The following is a 20,334-nucleotide window of genomic DNA, read 5'->3' as shown; positions in this document are numbered from 1 at the left end:
CCTTGTTACTTGAACCTTTAAAACATTCCCAGTTTGTCTCCCAGGGCCTAAGCTTGAGGCTCTCCCTTCACTGTCCTATATACCATCCATAGGTTTATTGTCTTATTAGAGGGGATTTAGGTGCAATGGATAGAATACTGAATCAAGAGTCACGAAGATCTGGGTTCAAATCTAGCTTCAGGCAGTAATTGTGTGACCCTGGGCAAATCACTTCACCTCTGTCTGCCTCATTTCTCTCATCTGTAAAATGAGGATAATAGTAGCACCTGCCTCTCAGGGTTGTTGTGAGGATTAAATGAGATAATTATTGTAAAGCATTTTGAAAACCTTAAGGTGCTATGTAAATGTTAACTTTTATGGTTCAGGGGACCTGAATAGAGATAGATACATAGTAAGTACTGAATAAATACTTTGGGAATGGAAACTGATTAATTGGGATATATTGTCTAGTGAAATCTGCAGCTACATTGTACAAAGAAATGTTGATTTGGCTACTTTATTTGCCCAGTTTCTAATTCAAATGGGCACGTGAAGTCACTGATACAATTGTGTATATTCAGGGATGAATTGTCTCTTTTATATCCTTCATAATAACAATAACTAACATGTACAGGGTGTTCCAAGAGTCTCAGTGCAGTTTTGAACCATTAGAACTTTTAGTGTTTTTAAGTTTTACAAAGTCCTTTACAATGAAAATATATTAAATATTATTAAGAATTGTATTGAGTTATTTGATCCTCACGGTAATCCTATGAGGTAGGTGCTATGACCATCTCCATCTTACAGATAAAGAAACTGGGGTAGAAGGATGTTCAGTCTGCTATTCAGTATCAAACAGCTAGTAAGTTTCTGAGGTGGATTAAAATTCCAGAATTAGAATTGGATTCCTGACCCTAAGATGAGCATTCCATCTACTATGGAACTGTCAGCAAACATCCAAAGCAGGAGATATATAAGGATTATATACTGAGGGAAAAAGCTTATTTATTCTGATATTTGAAATATGTAAATGTCTATATATAATATATAATAGTTTAAATATTTTAGTAAAATAATTTATTTTGATCTATTTTTAACTAGAAGTAAGAAATATGTTTAAATTTAAATATGTTTTTGAGCTAAGTTGATTTTGTAATTTAAAAATATTGTCATGCAAATAAATTAAATTTCGCTTCCCTCATTTCTTGAGGGGGCAGGTGTGGAGTTTGCATCTGTGGTTCTATTGGTATAGAAAACTTCTGGTATGAAAACTATGTCAAGGACTGTAGGCTGTCACCTTCTTTATAACTTATAGGCTTAGTGAGGTTTCTGGGCTCACTAGGAGTTAAATGACTTAGGATTGCTCAGCCAGTAAATGTTAGAGTCAAACTTGACCCATGGCTACTGGGTTCTACCATGTTACTTTTCCTTATTGTTAATCAAGTTCTTTTTTTAAAAATAATTCAATTATTTTTAGTTTTCAATATACACTTGCATAAGATTTTGAGTTTTAAATTTTCTTCCCCTCCTCCTCCCCTTTCCTCAAGACAGCATGCAATCTATATAGGCTCTACTTATACATTCATATTAAGCATATTTTCCCATTAGTCATGATGTAAAGAACAATTAGAACTAATGGGAGGAACCACAAGAATGAAGCAATAAAACAAAACAACAAAAGAAAAGGACTCTGCTTCCAGCTGCATTCAGACTCCATAGTTCTTTCTTTGGATGTGGATAGCATTTTCCATCGTGAGTCTTTTGTAGTTTTCTTAGATCCTTGCATTGCTAAGAAGAGCCAAGTCTATCAAAGTCAGTCATCACACAGTGTGGCTGTTACTGTGTACAATGTTCTTCTGGTTTTGCTCACTTCATTTAGCATCAGACCATGCAAGTCTTTCCAGGTTTTTCTGAAGTCCATCTGCTCATCATTTCTTATAGCACAATAGTATTCCATTCCATTCATATACCGCAAGTTGTTCAGCTATTCCCCAATTGATGGGAATCCCCTCATTTTCCAATTCTTGGCCACCACAAAAAGAGCTACTATAAATATTTTTGTACATGTGGGTCCTTTTCCTATTTTTATGATCTCTTTGGGATACAGCCCTAGAAGTGCTATTGCTGGGTCAAAGGGTAATCAAGTTTTTTTTTGAAATGAGATTCTTTCTCAATTTAAAATGAAATTTTCATAGCATGATGTATCTAAATCTGGAAGGAACCTTAGCATCTAGTCTGGCCCTCTCCTTTTACAGATAAGGAAATCAAGGCCCGAAATTGAAATGACTTGCCTAGGGTCACAAAGGTAATAAGCCAGAGAAAAAAGATTTGAATTCAGGTTCTCTAATGTTTAAATGAGCCTGATTTCCCTTTCACTTTAAAAGTAAAGGAAAGAATTCCCAAAAAGAAAGAAAAATATCTTGTTTTAGAAGCTGCTACTGGATTATGTGTTCAGTGACTTCTGATTCCCCAGCAGCAAATGCTGATGGAGGGTCTGCTAAGGCAGAGGCTTCCTCCTAAGTGTTAGGAATATGAAGACACAGCATACACATGCACATCACCCCTGAAACCAGCCTCTTCAGTTGGATCATTGTTTTTTCTCTAAAAGTTCAGCAGGAAACATAGATTTCTGAATTTTCCTTTGGAACTTTTCCTGATGAGTGTTATGGTTGGATGGACAGTGGAGTCTCACTGAGTAATTAACTTGTCTCCAGTAGCAAAGGATTTACCTCATTGGAAATATTGGTAAGAAATCATGAGCTAGAGAAAATGCATCACCTTTTGGACTTACTTTCAAAACTTTTCTTGAAAGGTTACAGAAACCCTTTAGAAAATCTTATTGTCTCAAATAACATGGTTAGGCATTCTTTATTCACAGTGAATTTTAATGCACTTCCGATGGAGATTAGATGGAAATTTTGTAAACAGATAATTTTAACCAATAATATTTTAAATCCATATATATGTATATATACATGCTATGAATTTAAACTATTTTTGGTTACAATTATCTTAGTAAATTTAAATAAACTTACTTATATAAACTTTTTAAACTGAGATAATTTTAACCAACATATTTTAAATCTCTCTCTCTCTCTCTCTGAGTGTGTGTGTGTAATGTGGATTAAAATATTTTTGGTTAAAATTATCTTATTTTAAAAAATATCACAGACACATATTAGGGAGACAGACAGACAGACAGACAGACAGAGAGAGAGGGAGAGAGAGAGAGAGAGAGAGAGAGAGAGAGAGAGAGAGAGAGAGAGAGAATTATCCACAATACTTTTTCTGATTATCTTCTGGAACTAGTAGTAGCAGTGTTGGTTAAGTTGATGAAGTGGTCATATGTTTATAGTCATTGTCTTTTTTAAAATATTGGCTTCAATGTGGGTTTTTAGATTCCAAAATAAGGAGACTGGACAATGTGATCTGTGTAGCAACCCCTCTAGGCTGGAATTTCTAGAAATCTATATAATATACAGCTGAGTTTTAATCCAACAAATGCATGACTCCTTTTGAGCACTGAATGGAATAAATGTGCAAGCAGTTGTAATTGAATTATTTCTTTTCTGGTAAAAAGTATTATGCATCACAATTATCCAACATCATTGATCAGATGACCTTGGTGAATTCTGCATACTATTATTTATATTGTATTTCTGAACATGTGTTCCCCGTTTTCATGAAAACCTAGAAGACACATTGCCTGCCAATTCCACTGTTAATTACAGAATTCACTACTATTACACTGTTGAGAAAATACCCCTTTCAAATTTAGTTTCTTTATTTTTGATTTTCTAGACTACAATGATTCATATACTTAACATTGTCTTTTGTAATATGAGAGTGCTTCTGTATTTTCTGTATGTTATATCTCCATGAAATTGTGATTTTATTTGTAAAGAATGTCATGAATTGAGGAAAGGATGGCCCCTTTTGAATGATTTTTTTTTAAACACAAATTGCTACCATTGATGTCATGGTTTCAATTTCTCCTATTGTAGGGTTTTCATGAACTAAACTGAGCTGACTTTTCATTCTGTTTAAGGCTATATTTATTCATGGTCTTCAATACTACATTTCTATTATTTCTCTCTCTGGATGGTAAAGCTATTTGTTCACCTAGCTTAATTTCCCTTGAATGTCTATGTGCTGGAAAAGAGAATAGCAGTGTGGTAGAAGAGATAAGCTCTGGTTTAAATCCCACCTCTGACTCATACTGACCCTGCCTACTGTCACAGCCTCACAACCTCTCAGTTCCCCCAGGCAACTCTTTAAGAATGGAAGTTACAGATTATCATTTTTTAAAAAAATTTTCATTAGTAGAGAGAATTCACACAGTGAGAATTCCCAACACTAATGAAATTACAGGCATTGGCACAACCCCAAAAATAAATAAGACAAAAGACTTTTAACAATTTCCTAAAAGCATAGACCTAGAGCTGGAAGGTACCCTGAGACCTTTGAGTCCAATCATCTAAATTTACAGATGAGGAAACTGAGGCCCAAGGAAGCGATATGAAATGTAGGATCATAGGTCTAGAGTTTGTGATGTTTGAAAAGATTGAGAGACATAATTTCTGGGTAATTCATCATTTTATTAATAATTCTAGCATTTTATTAATAAAAGGGTCAGTGACACTCTCAAATGCCAAAGACCCCTCATGGCAGTGGGCTCATGGTATACATCCCCTTGGAAGAGTGGGTGTTCCTAAGGATGTCAATCAATTCTAATTGATTAACAATTGATGAGAGGTGGACTTTACAAAGAGAAGTGGGCTCATTCCAGTGAGGGACTGGGACAGTAACATCATGTCAATCTTGGACAAAAAGACTATCTCTATACCCAAACCACTCCCAACCTTGGGCAATCTAGACAAAGGGTCTACCTCCACCCAAACTTGCTTGAGTGGAATGCAATGGGTAGGAATTCACCTAGATAAGCTGGTGTTGGAGGGCTAAATTTTTGGCAGAGGTCAGTAATGCCCTTCAAAGACTGGGCTTCGAACAAGGAAATAGGACAGGGAAAAAGCCTGGATCTCCCCACAATTGGTTATTAATAATAATTTATCTCGAGCTGAAAGGGTCTCAGAAGCTATCTAGTTCATACCTCTCATTTTATTTGTGAGAAAATTGAGACTCAGAAGACTTGCTCAGGGTCATAAGGCTGGTAAGAGTACAAGGCAGCATTTGAACTGAGGTCTGCTTAGCTCCAAGTCAAGTATTTTATCTGTTATGACATTGATGTTTTCTAATGACTTTCTGTTCAGCCACACTATAGTTCTTGGAATTAAGACTTCTTACTGAGAAATGAACATGTAACATGTTCATCTTAAAAATTCAGGACTTAGTAATAGTGAAACAATACCATTCACAGAACCAAATGGATCTTTAAAAAGCCTGTAGTCTAAATCGTTTCAATATATCAATAACCATAGATAAACCTCTTGCTTTTAGCCTCAGTCTATATATTTCAAACTGAAATTAACTTAAACTCTTTTACCTAAGCACCAGCAAAATTCATAAAATGTTGTAGCCAACTATGATTGTTTCTCCTTCACTTACCACCAGATGGATTTCACTTTCACCTACATTTACCTCTACCTTAGAGTGTGGGGGATTTGAGAGAGGATACAAACTTGCCTTTTTGGGGAGAGCGTCATGGGAAAAGCTGAGTGGTTCCATAGAACCTCAGATCCCTACCTTTCTGGTCTCTTTGTACTCTTAACAATCACGGGGATCCCAAAGAATTTTTGTCTGTGTGGTTTATATCTATCAATATTTGCTGTATTAGAAACTGAAACTGATGATTTAAAACTATTTATCAATTCATTTAAAATAACAATAATAGACCCATTGTATATTAATATAAACATTTTAAAATAACTTTTCTAAAACAAGAAAAGTGAGAAGAGTGGCATTGTTTTATGATCAATTTATGATCCTGTGATCCTGAGAAGTCCCTTTTTGTTTTTTTGGCATGGGAACTGCTGTAAAAATAAGTTACATGTTAAGATAAAACTCACAATTTTGAATGAATGAATGAAAGGTATTTATTAAACTGCCAGTGCAGTGTAGTGAACAGAAAACTGGTCTTGAATTCAGAAGACATGGGTTCAAGTTGTGCCTATGACACATACTAGCTATTTGACTGTGGGCAAGTCACTCAACCTCTCAGTGCTTTAGAAGCAGTTCTCTGAGACTGTAAGTTGCAAAGAAGGTACCTACATGAATAAGAACAGGAGGAAGTTTCTGCATCACAGAGTTCCCTACAGCGCTGCAAACACAGGTCCAGTCCCATTCCTCATCCCTTTTTATATGCCATGAACTGTGCTACCAGCTGGGGACACAAATAAAAAATGCAGTACAGGTCCTGCCCTCAAGGAGAATACATTCTAATATGGGACTAGGAGATTGATGTCCAGGAAGAGATTTTTTGCTCAGGAAAATTGAAAAAATAGTGAGTGGAGTATTAGAGCAATTAACATCTACTTTACCGGAACATTAGAATTGATATATAAGGCAAATCGTACATATGAGACCTTCAAATAAGACTCATGGAGTATTTGCAAATAAATTTCAGCCATGTTCCAAATTTGCTATAAATATTGAAAGTCTTTCTATGGCAAAAAGCAGGTATAATTTAGTAACTTCGGGGACATAGTTCCAAATTCCTTTCCAGAATGATTGGACCAATTCAAACCTATACCAAGAGTGCATTATTATGTTCATTTTCCTCCCAACAGTCCATCCAATATTTGTTTTTCTTTTTTGTCAATTTTGCCATTTTGATGAGTAGAAACTCAGGGGTGCTTTATTTACATTTCATTAATTATTTGTGATTTAGAGTGTTTTTTTTTTAAATATTGCTATAGTTTGGATTTCTTCTTTTGAAAAGTTTCTGTTCATATCCTATAACCATTTATCAATTAGGGAATGACTCTTATTCTTCCATATTTGAATTAATTACATATATATTTTGGAAATGATAATTTTATCAGAAAACCTTGGTGAAAACATGTCTTCCTCCAGTTAGTTACTTCCTTTTTAATTTTAACCACATTGTTTTTGTTTGTGCAAAAAAAAATCTTTTAAAAATTATGTAATTACAATTGTCCATTTTAGCTCCAGAGGTTCTCTTTATCCTCTGTTTAAGTCATAAGCTGCTCCCCTATCTACAAATATGAATGGTAGTTTCTTTCTTGCTCATCTAATTTGTTTATGCTGGCACCATTTATGTCTCAGAAGTTATATCAGCTCAAGGGAATGTAATCTTGGAAAGCAAACAAATGGCCATGATGAGATCTACCTGAACATCTTTAGTCCTATGTAGTTATGCTAAAACTCTTTGTCTGTTTTCCTCCTTCTACACAGACACACACAGGAGAAAAGGAGAAGATATGCCCATATTGTGGACAGAAATTTGCAAGCAATGGGACGTTACGAGTACACATTAGAAGTCATACAGGTCTGTGTCCTCTACTTGTCAATACAAAACAAATAGAGAACTGATGTGCTTTGTGGCCAAAGTGTGGCATCATGTTTCTTTTATGTTCTACAGGTTACATGCAAGTTTAAGTTTAAACTCTCTGAAAAACTGAAGAAAAATTCTGTTTTTTTTTTTCTGCCAAAACTTGCAACATAGCTGTCTCTAAACCCAGTAAAGCTTGCAATCCAAGAGTACTTTGATATTTCTTTTTGATAGCAGAATTTAAAATTTCCCCTGTGGTTTCATGTATTTGTTATTTCTATGGATAAAATTGGGATAATAGTAGGTGGGCAGGTTTTCCCTGCATTGTAGTTATTTGTGTACGTGACAGCTGCCATTGTTGATTCAATCCAACAAACATGTATGAAGTGCCGACAGACTGAATTCAAGGCCCCTGGGTAGCCACTGGGGAGAAAAAGACAGATGCACCATAAACTGTGCTCTCAAAGAGCTCTCCAGGGGAGAAAGACATGTACCTAAATACCTGTAATAGAAGTGAAAAGAGAAGGTCTAAGCAAAGTGTTATCAGAAATGTAATCAAGGAAAGATCCTTTCCCCCTTGGGGGAGAGAAGGGAAAGGGGAGAAAGTGATATCTGAATTGAACTTGTAATTTATAATCCCTGCTGGATTATAAACTCATTGACCACAAGAATCATTCTTTGTTATCCCCTGCATTTCTCAGCACAATATATTGTTCATAGTACATATTCAAATATTTATTGAATAAATGAATGAATGATGTTCTTAACTAGGTTGATATATCCTCCTTTATGACTCCTGTAGACCACTTTCAATGAGATTCATTTCATCTAGACCAGGGATTTCTTAACTTAGTGTTTAACACACACACACACACACACACACACACACACACACACAATACACTTACCCACACATGCACATATATATGATATATACATATATATTTATAGATAGATAACTATTTCAGTATCATCTGATTCCTTTGTAATCCTGTGTATTTTATCTTACTCATTAAAATATTATTCTGAGGAGTCTATAAGTTTCACCAGCTTGAAAGGGTGCCATGACACAGAAAAGGTTAAGAATACAAGCTCGGCCTGACTGAGTTTCAAGAACAGTGGTTGTTAGTCCCTCATTTTCAAAGAAGACCAACGACATTATGGAGTTGCCATTGTTAGAAATGTCCATAGCATTGATAGGTCTACTGGCTGTGTGCTAGAGACCACCCAAAGACTCTTTTGGAAATACTGACCAAGAAAAAAAGGAAAAGAATTCTGATAGTCATGACCATGAAAGTTTGATATGGATTTTCAGTATTTTAGGTGCCTCAAATATAGAATTACAAATATAGAATCACAATATAGAATCACAAATATAGAATCACAAATATAGAATCACAAAGCTGATTGATAAAATCTTCCAAGAGGAGCAGGATTTCCTGAGAGATGGTTTAGTCAAGAGAGGCCAAGCAATCCATATGACAACCATTGAAATAACGGAAGAATGTCCAGAGGAAGGAACCCAGGTCTCTAAAGTAATGAATCATCACAGAATCATATCGTTTGCAGCTTGAAAGGACCTTAGACACATCTAGTGCAAACACTTAATTTTACACAAGGGGAAATTGAGACCCAGTTAGGTGAAAGGACTTACCCATTGTCTTACAGGTAGCTAGTGGCAGAGACAGAATTTGACTCCATCTTTTATGTTTCTAAGTATAATGATATAATGATTTTTTTAAAGACCCCTATTTATTTTTATTTAATTATTCATATATAATGTGGGTTCCAACAAATAAGGGCAGTTAATGAAGAAGGAACAGTAGAGCGTAAAGGAAACACAGCTCAGTAAAACTCTGGCTATCTGGGGACTGAACATCTAGGAGACTCCTATTCTACAAAAGTAGCCATGAGCACGCGGGAATGTAGGCAAAATTGCTTAGTAACAAAGAAACAGTAAGTTTCCAAACATTTAAGTGTTTTATTATGAAATGCAACTGGAAAAGATCTGGAGACTATATCTGATCTGCAGGGATTGGTTGGCACCCAGAAGGAAAGGTGTATTTTGATTGGTGACTAGCATTTGCCAAATGCTTGCCTTTTTGTGAACAATCTAAGAAATGTGGGAGAAGAGCTAGCTGAGAAAAATGGAAAATGAATCTATCAAAAAATGGAATGGGCTGCCTTGGAAGACCATGTGATCCTCATTACTGTCACCTCCATTTGTGTTCAAGAGCAGTCTAGAATATCACTTGTAAGGGATGTTACAGAAGAAATGTATGCATTGAGAAGGGGGCAGGGATGAAAAAAGGTGACTTCCACAGATGTCTCCAACACTAACATTTTGTTATTCTATAACAGCAAGGAGTTATTTTTAATTACTATCTTCTGTTTTTATATCCCCTTCATTTCCCAGCATGTTCCTCCATCTTCCCCTACCCAAAGAATCATTTTTGTGATAAGGGGGGGGGGAGAGAGAGAGACAGAGACAGAGACAGAGACAGAGACAGAGGGAGGGGGAGAGAGACAGAGAGAGAGAGACAGAGAGAGAGAGAGAAAGTTTAGTAAAACTAGCCAGCAAATCAATTGAGTCTGACAACAAATGTCATCTTCCACATCCGTAGTAATTCCTGTGATCCTCAGTCCCTGACTGTCAAAAAGGAAATCTCTTTCCCCAACTCCTGCTGCCCTCTCACTAATCCCTATCCCCCTCAGCTCCAGCCCTTCCTCCCCCATCTTTCATTTCTTTCCTGTTTCCCATTTCCACTGTGCCCTCTGGAAATCCCATTTTGCAATTAACAAACTTTTCTTAATCAAGCCTTTTTCTCTTTTATTCCTTCCATCTATTGGCTGTCATTGAGACTTGCCCACTCTAGCCAAATGACACCTCATCCCTGTCCATCTTTATACAAGCTGGCTACACTTTCTTTGGTCTCTGTGGTGGGAATTAGAACACTCCTTAATTCCCATGACCATTTCTAGACTCAGCTACCTCTCTTTCTTGAAGATTCACTTTATATCAATTTGTTATCCAATTCTGATCCTGTTGGCCATTATCTACTAGAACATTCTTCTTCCTTTCTCAATATGTTGAGTGCCTGATTCATGGTCTCTCCCTCTAATTCCTGCCTTCATGCTAGGGGACTTTACCAGTACTATTTACATTTCCTTGAATACCCTACTTACAGGTGCCTAGAAATATCTCTGCAAACAGCTGCACAAAACCCCTGAAGTTTGTGGCAGTACATCTTCCACCCTGGAAGCAGAAACCTACTTCAACAAAGAATTAAAAGTGAAGAAATAGGCTGGGAAAATGAGCAAACAACAGAAAAAATATCTGACCATAGAAAGTTACTATGGTGACAAGGAAGATCAAAACACACACTCAGAAGAAGATAAAGAAGTCAAAGTTCCTACATACAAGAAAAATAGGAATTGGTCTCAGGGCATGGAAGAGCTCAAAAAGGATTTTGAAAATCAAATAAGAGAGGCAGAAGAAAAATTGGAAAGAGAAATGAGAGTGATGGAAGAAAATCATGAAAAAAGAGTCAACAGGTTGGCAAAGACACACAAAAAAAATACTGAGGAAAATAATACCTTAAAAAACAGATTAGGCCAAATGGCAAAAGAGGTACAAAATGTCAATCAGGAGGAGAGTGTCTTGAAAAGCAGAATTGGCCAAATGGAAAAACAAGCACACAAATTATTTATTCATTTATTTGTTTTGTTTTACTTTTTGCTAGGTAATGGGGTTAAGTAACTTTCCCAGGGTCACTCAGCTAGTAAGTGTCAAGTGTCTAAGGCCAGATTTGAACTCAGGTTCTCCTGACTCCAGGGCCAGTGCTGTATCCACTGTGCTACCTAGCTGCCCCTAGCACAAAAATTTATTGAAGGAGGAAAAAAAACTCCTTAAAAAGTGGAATTAGCCAAGTGGAAAAGGAGGTACAAAACTTCACTGAATAAAATAATTCCTTAAAATTTAGAGGTGATCAAATGGAAGCTAATGCCTTTATGAAAAATCAAGAAATAATAAAACAAAACCAAAAGAATGAAAAAAAAAGAAGACAATGTGAAATATCTCATTGGAAAAACAAGTGACCTGGAAAATAGATTCAGGAGAGACAATTTTAAAAGTATTGGACTACCTGAAAGTCAATATCAAAAAAAAAAAAAAAAAAGAGCCTAGACATCATCTTTCAAGAAAATATCAAGGGAAACTGCCTTGACATTCTAGAATTAGAATATAAAATAAAAATTGCAAGAATTCACCCATCACCTCCTGAAAGAGATCCCCAAATGAAAACTGCTAGGTATAGTATAGCCAAATTCCAGAGCTCCCAGCTCAAGGAGAAAATGTTGCAAGCAGCCAGAAAGAAACAATTCAAGTATCATGGAGCCACACAAGATTTAGCAGCTTCTACATTAAAGGATTGGAGGGTTTGGAATATGCTATTCCAGGGGGCAAAAGAGCTAGGATTACAACCAAGAATCACCTACCCAGCAAAATTAAGTATAATCCTTCAAGGGAAAAATAGACATTCAATTAAGTAGAGGATTTTCAAGCATTCTTGATAAGACTAGAGTTGAATAGAAAATTTGACTTTCAAATACACAACTCAAGAGAAGCATAAGAAGGTAAACAGGAAAAGGAAATCATAAGGGACTTAATAAGGTTAAACTGTTTACATGCCTAAATGGAAAGATGATACTTGTAAGTCATAAAAACTTTCTCATTACTAGGGTAGTTAGAAGAAGCATACATAGACATAGGGCTCAGGTGTGAGTTGAATATGGAGAGATGATATCTAAAAAATAAAATTAAGAGATGAAAAAGAGAAAGGCATTGGGAGAAAGGGAAAGGGAGAGGCAGAATGGAGTAAATTATCTCACACAAAAGAGACAAGAAAAAACTTCTATAGTGGAGGGGAAGATAAGGGAGGTGGGGGAGAGTGAGTGAATCTTAAGCTTATCAGAATTGTCTCAAAGAAGAAATAACATACACACTCAAGTGGGTATAGAAATCTATCTTACCCTACAGGAAAGTAGGAGGGGAATGGGATAAGAAAAGGGAGCCATGATAGAAGGGAAGGCAGACTGGGAGAGGAAGCAGTCAGAAGCAAAACGCTTTTGAGGAGGGACAGGTTAAAAGGAGAGAGAGAGTAGAACAAACGGGGGAGAAATAGGGTGGAGGGAAATACCATTTGCAATGATAATTGTAAAAAAAAGGAAACTTTTCTGATAAAAATTTTATTTCTCAAATATATAGAGAAATTAGTCAAATTTATAAAAACGAGAGCCTTTCCTCAATTGATAAATGATCAAAAGAAATGTACAGTTTTCAGATAAATAACAACAGCTGTCTATAACCATGTGAAAAATGCTCTAAATCACTATTGATTTGAGAAATGCAGTTTAAAACAATTCATAGGTACTACCTCATACCTATTAGATTGGGTAATAGTTCAGAAAAGGAAAATGACAAATGTTGGAGAGGATGTGGGGAAAATGAGACAATTCACTGTTGGTGGAGTTGTGAACTGATCCAATCATTCTGTAGAGCAATTTGGAACTATGCCCAAAGGGCTGTAAAGCCATGCATACCTATTGACCTAGCAATACCACTAGTAGGTCTGTATTCCAAGAGATTAAAAACAAAAAGGAAAAGGATCTATATTGTACAAAAATAATTATAGAAGCTCTTTTCTGGTAGCAAAGAATTGGAAATTGAGGAGATGCTCTTTAATTGGGTAATGGTTGAACAAATTGTGCTATGTGGTTGTGACATGTGGTTGTGGTGTGAATGTGATATAACTATTGTGCTGTAAGAAATGATGAGCAGGATGCTCTCAGAAAAATATGGAAAGACTTACATGAACGTATGCAAAGTGAAATGTACTGTGTACAAATAACAGCAATATTGTAAAATAATCAGCTGTGAATGACTTAGGTATTCTTAGAAATACAATCATCCAAGACAACTCTGAAGGACTTACAATGAAAAGTGCTATCCACCCCCAGAGAAAGAACTGATGGTGTCTGAATACAGATTGTTATTTTTCTTGAGGGTTTTTTTTGTCTATGTTTTCTTTCACAACATGACTAATATGGAAATATGTTTTGCATGACTACACAAGTATAACCTTTATTGAATTGCTTGCCTTCTCACTGAGGTGGGTGGAGAGAGAGGAAGGGAGAGAATTTGGAACTCTTAAAGTTGTAAAAATAAATGTTAAAATTTGTTTTTACATATAATTAGGGAAAATAAAATACTAAATAAAAAAAAAGAAGGGGAATGTTTAGATCTTTGTCTGGCATGCAGTTCTGTAATTCATCATTGGTGTTTCCAGTGTGCAAATGACAGAGATAATGCTCCATAGATCAGCTTGAACAGTATATCACCTTCACTTGTGTTTTATCCCATTGGTTTATAGCTACTTAGGGTCAGTGAGAACCGGGGTTAATTCAGCAAAAAGAAACTACTGACTGTGACATGAATTCTGTTGATGGTTCATAAATTGTGAAAGAAATTATAGGAACTCCTTTTTTTTTTTTGAGCTGTGGGCCAAAAGGTTAATTGCTTGCCTACAGTTCCAACCAACTTTCAGTGTTAACAGATGCCAGCTGTCATTGGACACTTTTTTCTGCCAACTGTAGCTTTATATACATGGTTATTCAAGAGCAAATTACTGTCTTAGAGAAAAAAAATACTGGCTTAATTGGTCAGGTTACATATGAAAAATGGCTGCTATCTTTGGGCTCCAAAAGAAGCAGCTGAAACTCATAATTTCTTGGAATGCAGAATTTTCATTTGCTATATTTCTTTTTTACAAAAAATATTTTTGGGGAGGCTAAAGCCTTCATGTAGGTCACTTGGGATCATCTGGAGACAACTTACAGTAATGGAAAGATTACTGGGTTTGGAATTAGTAGACATGCTTATAATGGCAATTTAATTTATTCCACAAACATTTATTATGTATGAGATATTAGGGATACAGTGGAAAAACTAATATCCTTACCCTCAAGATGCTTACCTTATGCTGGAAAGATGTATTACATATAATGTACACAGATAAATAAGTGCCAGGCAATTTGATGAGGAAACAGTATGAGGACCTGTGAATAAGTTATGTAAGAAAATAGAGAATTTTTTTCTTTTGTCTTCTCTTCTTTCACTTCCCTTCCTCTTCCCTTTCTCTTTCCTTTCACTTTTCTTTCCTCTTGTTTTGTTTTGTTTTCTCTTCTCTTCTTTTCTCTTCATTTACCCGCCTCTTTTCAGTGTGGAGATTAGAAAAGCCTTTGTTTAGGAGGTAGCATGAGCTGAGCCTTTATCAAAGCTCATGATTCTATGAGGCAAGGCAGATAATTCTAGACATAGGGATCTGACTGTGAAAAGGCCTGTAGATGGGAGATGAAACACTACATTTGGGGAACAGCTAGTGATATAGTTTGGCTGAACTATAACAGTAGTTGCGTATAGGAAATGAATTAATTCAACAAATATAGAGCAATATGATTAAAAAAAAAGTATCCTGAAAAGATAGTTTGGAAACCCCCTCTGAGACAAGGGTGAAGACATGATTGGGACAGTCAAGATTTTGTGTTAGTAAGACCAGGGAGAACATCGTGTCCACCTAAACTTGTTTGAGAAATGAGAGACCTGTGGCCCATGGAGCTGAAGTAACAGTCAAAATCAAAATGCTCATGAGAAACAAAGCCAAGACTGGAGCCCAGGGGTCATGACTCCTTATCCACAGTTTTTTTTCCCCCCACTCCATGTTATTCTGAGATTGTGATTTTGTGATTCTATTATCCTCCTAATCAGCCAGGTCTGTCAACTTGAAATCATCCACATCAATCCGTAACAATCAATTGCCAAGTATAGTCAATAATTCTGCCTCTACCATATCTCTTGCACCTGGTCCACTTTTTCAACTCCTAATAACCCTCAAAACTTTCCCAATGCCTGCCTCTAGCCTTGTGTGATTCTTCCCCTTACATACTTCCTGCCTGTCAGACTATACAACTAGCTGCTCACCTCCTTTGTTCTTTCATCTGCAGCTTCCACATCCTTGAGTCCAACCTACCATGAATGGGGTTCCCCTTGCTCACTGTGCTACTCTATCTCTTGACATCCTTTGCTTCTTTAGGGTCCAGCACCACTGTCAACTCCTCCATGATGTCTTCCCTTATCCTGTTCAGTCAGAAGTGAACCTTTCTTGAAGTCCTCAGATACTTTTCACTTCTTTTACTCACTTTGTGCTATAAGTGGTTGCATATATAGCTCATCCTTCCCTTTCCCATCCCTACAAAATCTTTATGAAGATTATCTACAGAAATAATAATGGATTCTTGAGGAGAGTCTGAGGCACAGACTTTCATGTGCTTTTTTATATCAGATGATATCCTTACAATTATGCAGCCTACTGAAAGATCTGTCAGTCAGTACTTACTATGTCAGGTGCTGTGCTAAGGAATTGCTAACTGTAGCCAGGGGCAAGGTGCTCAACCTAAGTCTGCCTCATCTTTGTCCCTAAACATGCCCCTAATCCCAATTTAGCTCTTACTGTTGAGGGCATCGCTATCTTCCCAGTGGCCCAGACTCACACCCTTGATGTCATACTTGATTTCAATATTTTCACTCCTTCTGTGGTTTCTATCACATAATGTCTCTCACCTATGCTGCCTCTCAACAAAGAGGCTGTCACCTGATTTCAGGCCCACATCAGCTCTCACATGAACCATAATTGCCCCCTATTTAAGTTCCTCTTTTCAATTGGTCAGTCAACTAGCATTTAATAAGCACCAACTACGTACCAGGCACTGTGTTAAGTGCTGGACATGCAGCAAGTTTCTCTCATAAAGGCCTTATTTCTCAAATATATAGAGAACTGAGCCAAATTTATAGAAGAGCCATCCTCCAGTTGATAAATGGTCAAAGGATATGAACAGGGAGTTTTCAGAAGAAGAAATCAAAGCTATCAGTAGTCACGTGAGAAAAAACACTCTACATCATTATTGATTAGGGGAATTTTATATGAGCTGATGCAAAGCAAAGTGAGCAAAACCAGGAGAGTATTGTACACAGTAACACCAATATTGTAAGAATGATCAACTGTGAAAGACTTAGCTACTCTGATTAAGACAATGATTCAAGTTAATTCCCAAGGACTCAAGATGAAAAATGCTATCCACCTCCAGAGAGAGAACTAATGAACTCTGAATGCAGATTCAAGCATACTATTTTTATTATTTTGGGTATTTTATTTTGCAGTATGGCTAATATGGAAATATATTTTGCTTGACTTTACACACATAATCAATAAACTGTTTGCCTTCTCAAGGGGTGGGGAATTCTTGAGACAGAGGAAAAGAATTTGGAAATCAAAATTTAAAAAGTAAATATTAAAATGTTTTTAAGTGTAACTGGGAAATATTTAACGAAAAGTGAAAATATATTTTGGCATATTGTAGAATGCAACCATTCATGTCACTGGATAGAAAAATTGAAAATCCTTTCTTGATCGTTCAGTAGGATCATATATTTATAGTTCAACTACTCCAATTTCTTCATTTTTACAGACAAGGAAAGAGAAATCAAATGACTGGTCTAGGATCATGTAACTAATAAGTGTGAGAGGCAGGATTTGAACCTATGTCCTCTAGAATCTATATTTAATCCTATACAGTATACAACCCTATTGTCATATCTGAAATTTTATAATGATTAATTCTTTATTCTACTTTTATCTATCTAAGTAATATATGTATCTAATTTTTTCTAACATTAAGTCATGAAACGTGTATGATTTATCCTTAATTTTTAAGGAGGAATTATAATTGTTCTGGTGTCACTGAAGTCTTCACAAATGAAATCTATGTGCTTTTGGTTATATGTGCTTGGGTTGTACATGAGGTGATAATTTTAAAATCACATGAGTTTCCTTTTGCCATCTAGCATGGTTATCAAAACAAGCTCTTTTTAATGTTAGTTGTAGCAGAGTATGATAAAGAAAGAAGGAAGGGAGGAAAGAAGGAAGGAAGGAAGGAAGGAAGGAAGGGAGCAAAGAAGGAAGTTGGTGACCATCCCAGAGTTTGAGGCAAACAACAAAGTTGTCAGTTTCCTTCATAGCTGACACAGAAACTAGCACTGGTACTGAGCTAATTGCAGGTATTTAGTAAACGCTTGTTGAATTAATGGGTATGTTTCCAGGGGTGAAGAATCTGTGGCCTTAAGACCACATGTGGCTTTATAAGTTCTTGGGGGTGGCCTTTTGATTGAGTCCGAGTTTTACAGAACAAATCCTTTTATTAAGGGTATTTGTTCTGAGAAGTTTGGATTCAGTCTAAACTTTAGACCTACAGCATGGTAGGTCTCAACTATAGATTGAATCAACTACAGATTGAATCAACTACAGATTGAATCAACTACAGATTGAATCAACTACAGACCGTTGACTCAATTCAGTACATTTATTTGGTACCACTCAGTATTTACAAGGCTCTACTCTGTACTACAGTGTAGGAAAATAAGGTCTTCCTTTTTAAAGAGAACAGAAAGAAGGGAATAAGACAAGGTCACAACTATAACAAGGCAGAATGTGATAAGTGTGATAAGAGATGGACAAAATATGACAGAGGTTCAGAGAAAGGACAGATCCTATCAAGGCACAGGGAGAGGTATGACTTAAGAAAGGCTCTATGAAACGAGTTGGTGTTTTAATTTGCCATTAAAAAAAAGAGTAAGATATCAACATATATACTTGGGGGAAGGTAAAGGGAACAACGAGGACAAAGGAAGAGAAATAAATAACCCCAGAAACTGTTCAAGACCCTATGAATATTGGAAATGGATTATTGGTGCATTCATTTCAGAATAGACTTGAGTTTGGCTCTCCCCCTCACAATGAGGTCCTCAAATTTTTGGATCTCAGGACCCCAAAAGTATTGAGGATCCATGCCCCAAAGACCTTCAGTTTATGTGGATTGTATCTATCAGTATTTACCATGTTAGAAATTAAAATGCCCTAATATTACTATAAAAAGAATTTTGATCTTCTGGAATCCCTGAAAGGGTTTTGAAGAAACCTTGGGATACCCAGATCATGTTTTAAGAGCTGCTGCCCTACTATGTGTGTAAGAGAGTAGTAGGAGATGAGGCTAGAGAGAAAGGTAGACTAGGACTATATTCTAGGGGGCTTTGAAGGCCATGCTGAAGTTTTGGATATGATGCAGTAGGCACTAGAGAACCTCTGAAGGTCTTTGAGCAAGAATGGAAGATGTCTAAAATACAACAGTAATGATATGATGAGTGACATAATATTTTTAAATGACATTTTCAAAAAGTATCTTTATGTCCTTAGACATCAGTATTATTTCCATGTTGTCTCCCCATTCAAGGCTGAGTTCCTTGAAATCAGAGACTGCTTTGACCTTTCTTGGTTACCCCAGTGCCTAGTACAATGCCTGGAACAGAATAAGTATTTAGTAATTGCTTGTTGTTTGAGTGACAATTTTAAGATGAGTTTTGGCTTCCAGGCCAAGTAGAGTAGATGATGGTTTAATATACTGTTGCTCAAAGTAGCTCTTTAGTGGGTCTGTTCTTGTCCCTAGACTAAGATAGCAGTAGAGAAACAAAGTTCTATAAAAAGGCTACTGAACATAAATAGGGAGAAAATACATTTCGAGGGGTGTGTGTAAGAGTAGGGGAACCTTTTCCTTTTGCCCTACCCATCCTGGACTTCCAGTGGAATACCACTGGATGACAGAGCGTATAGGAAAAACATTTAGACCAAATGAGGATATGAGATCCATTTTCCATTTCCCGAGCGGCACAGCAATTAGTTCTTTGCATAGCTTCTAGCAAGTTTAGCAAAAGAAAACTGATTTAAGCTTAGGATTCTTATCCCAAATCCTACTTGCATCCCCTGTGGACACACTGAGCCTTCATTGCATTAAAAAGATATATGATCTCAATCAAACCATAGGAGGGTTTGGATTGGTCCAATTCAGTCTGATATCCTATCAAGACTGTGAATGGAAAGAATCAACTGAATTACATCACTGAGCTAGAAAGACACCAAGGGAACTAAAACCACATGGAAGGAGGATCTTGGGCTAATAAAGCTGCATTGAACCATTTGGAGGGATGGTTAGGAATTGGGGGGGGGAGGTTAGATTCTCTCAGAAATGAATAAAAACGAATATACTATCGTGGGGATCAATCTATACTATAGTATATAATGTTTCTAGGGTCATGATCCTGTGCACAAACCTTTCCAGATTCCTTGGGAATTAGGATCTTTAGGCCCCCATAACTTTCTACAGGTTGTAAAGTAAATTTAGAGTTTTGAAGATCCAGTTTAATACTAGCTTGCATGAGGATTATTCTTTGACATTGTATTCATGGTGAAGTGTGGAAGAAAGACTGGTCTTGAAATTAGAAAGCACTGGTAACCTGGACATATCATTTAACTTTTGTAAACTCTGGTTTGCTTTCCTGTAAATGGGCTTGATAATACTTGCATTATCTAGTACATAAAATTATTGGGGAGAAAGCACCTTATAAGTCTTAGAGCTATGGTTCAGCTGGGTTCAGATACTGTTACTCAACAATCCTTTCATTTTACAACCTCTGATAACTCTATGTTTATATATATATACATGTGTATGTATATTCATATATATTTACATATTCACACACATGTATTTTTATATTTACATATTTCCTTATTTTTTATTCTAAACTTAACACCAAATAAAATGGATACTTTCTTATAAACAGTAAGGCAGTTTTTATATGAAACTGCAAGTCTATTATAGCTTGTTTATGTTAAATTCAACATGTTATTTACAAAATTATCCTTCCCTGTGATTCCTTCTGG

At 36.2% G+C, this 20,334-nt stretch overlaps 1 protein-coding gene across 1 annotated transcript in view; it reads left to right on the top strand.

Annotated features, from left to right (window-relative positions):
• PRDM5 (PR/SET domain 5) overlaps positions 1-20,334 on the top strand; it is a 169,422-nt gene that overhangs the window by 102,881 nt on the left and 46,207 nt on the right. The window contains exon 13 of the mRNA XM_027853751.1: positions 7,354-7,447. Coding sequence (XP_027709552.1) covers positions 7,354-7,447 — 94 coding nt within the window. The remainder of the gene's footprint in view (positions 1-7,353; positions 7,448-20,334) is intronic.

This window comes from Vombatus ursinus, unplaced genomic scaffold (genome assembly GCF_900497805.2).
Source record: "Vombatus ursinus unplaced genomic scaffold, bare-nosed wombat genome assembly UNPS02010193.1, whole genome shotgun sequence".
In the NCBI taxonomy this organism is placed as follows: Eukaryota; Metazoa; Chordata; class Mammalia; order Diprotodontia; family Vombatidae; genus Vombatus; species Vombatus ursinus.
This window is presented reverse-complemented; position numbering and strand designations above follow the sequence as displayed.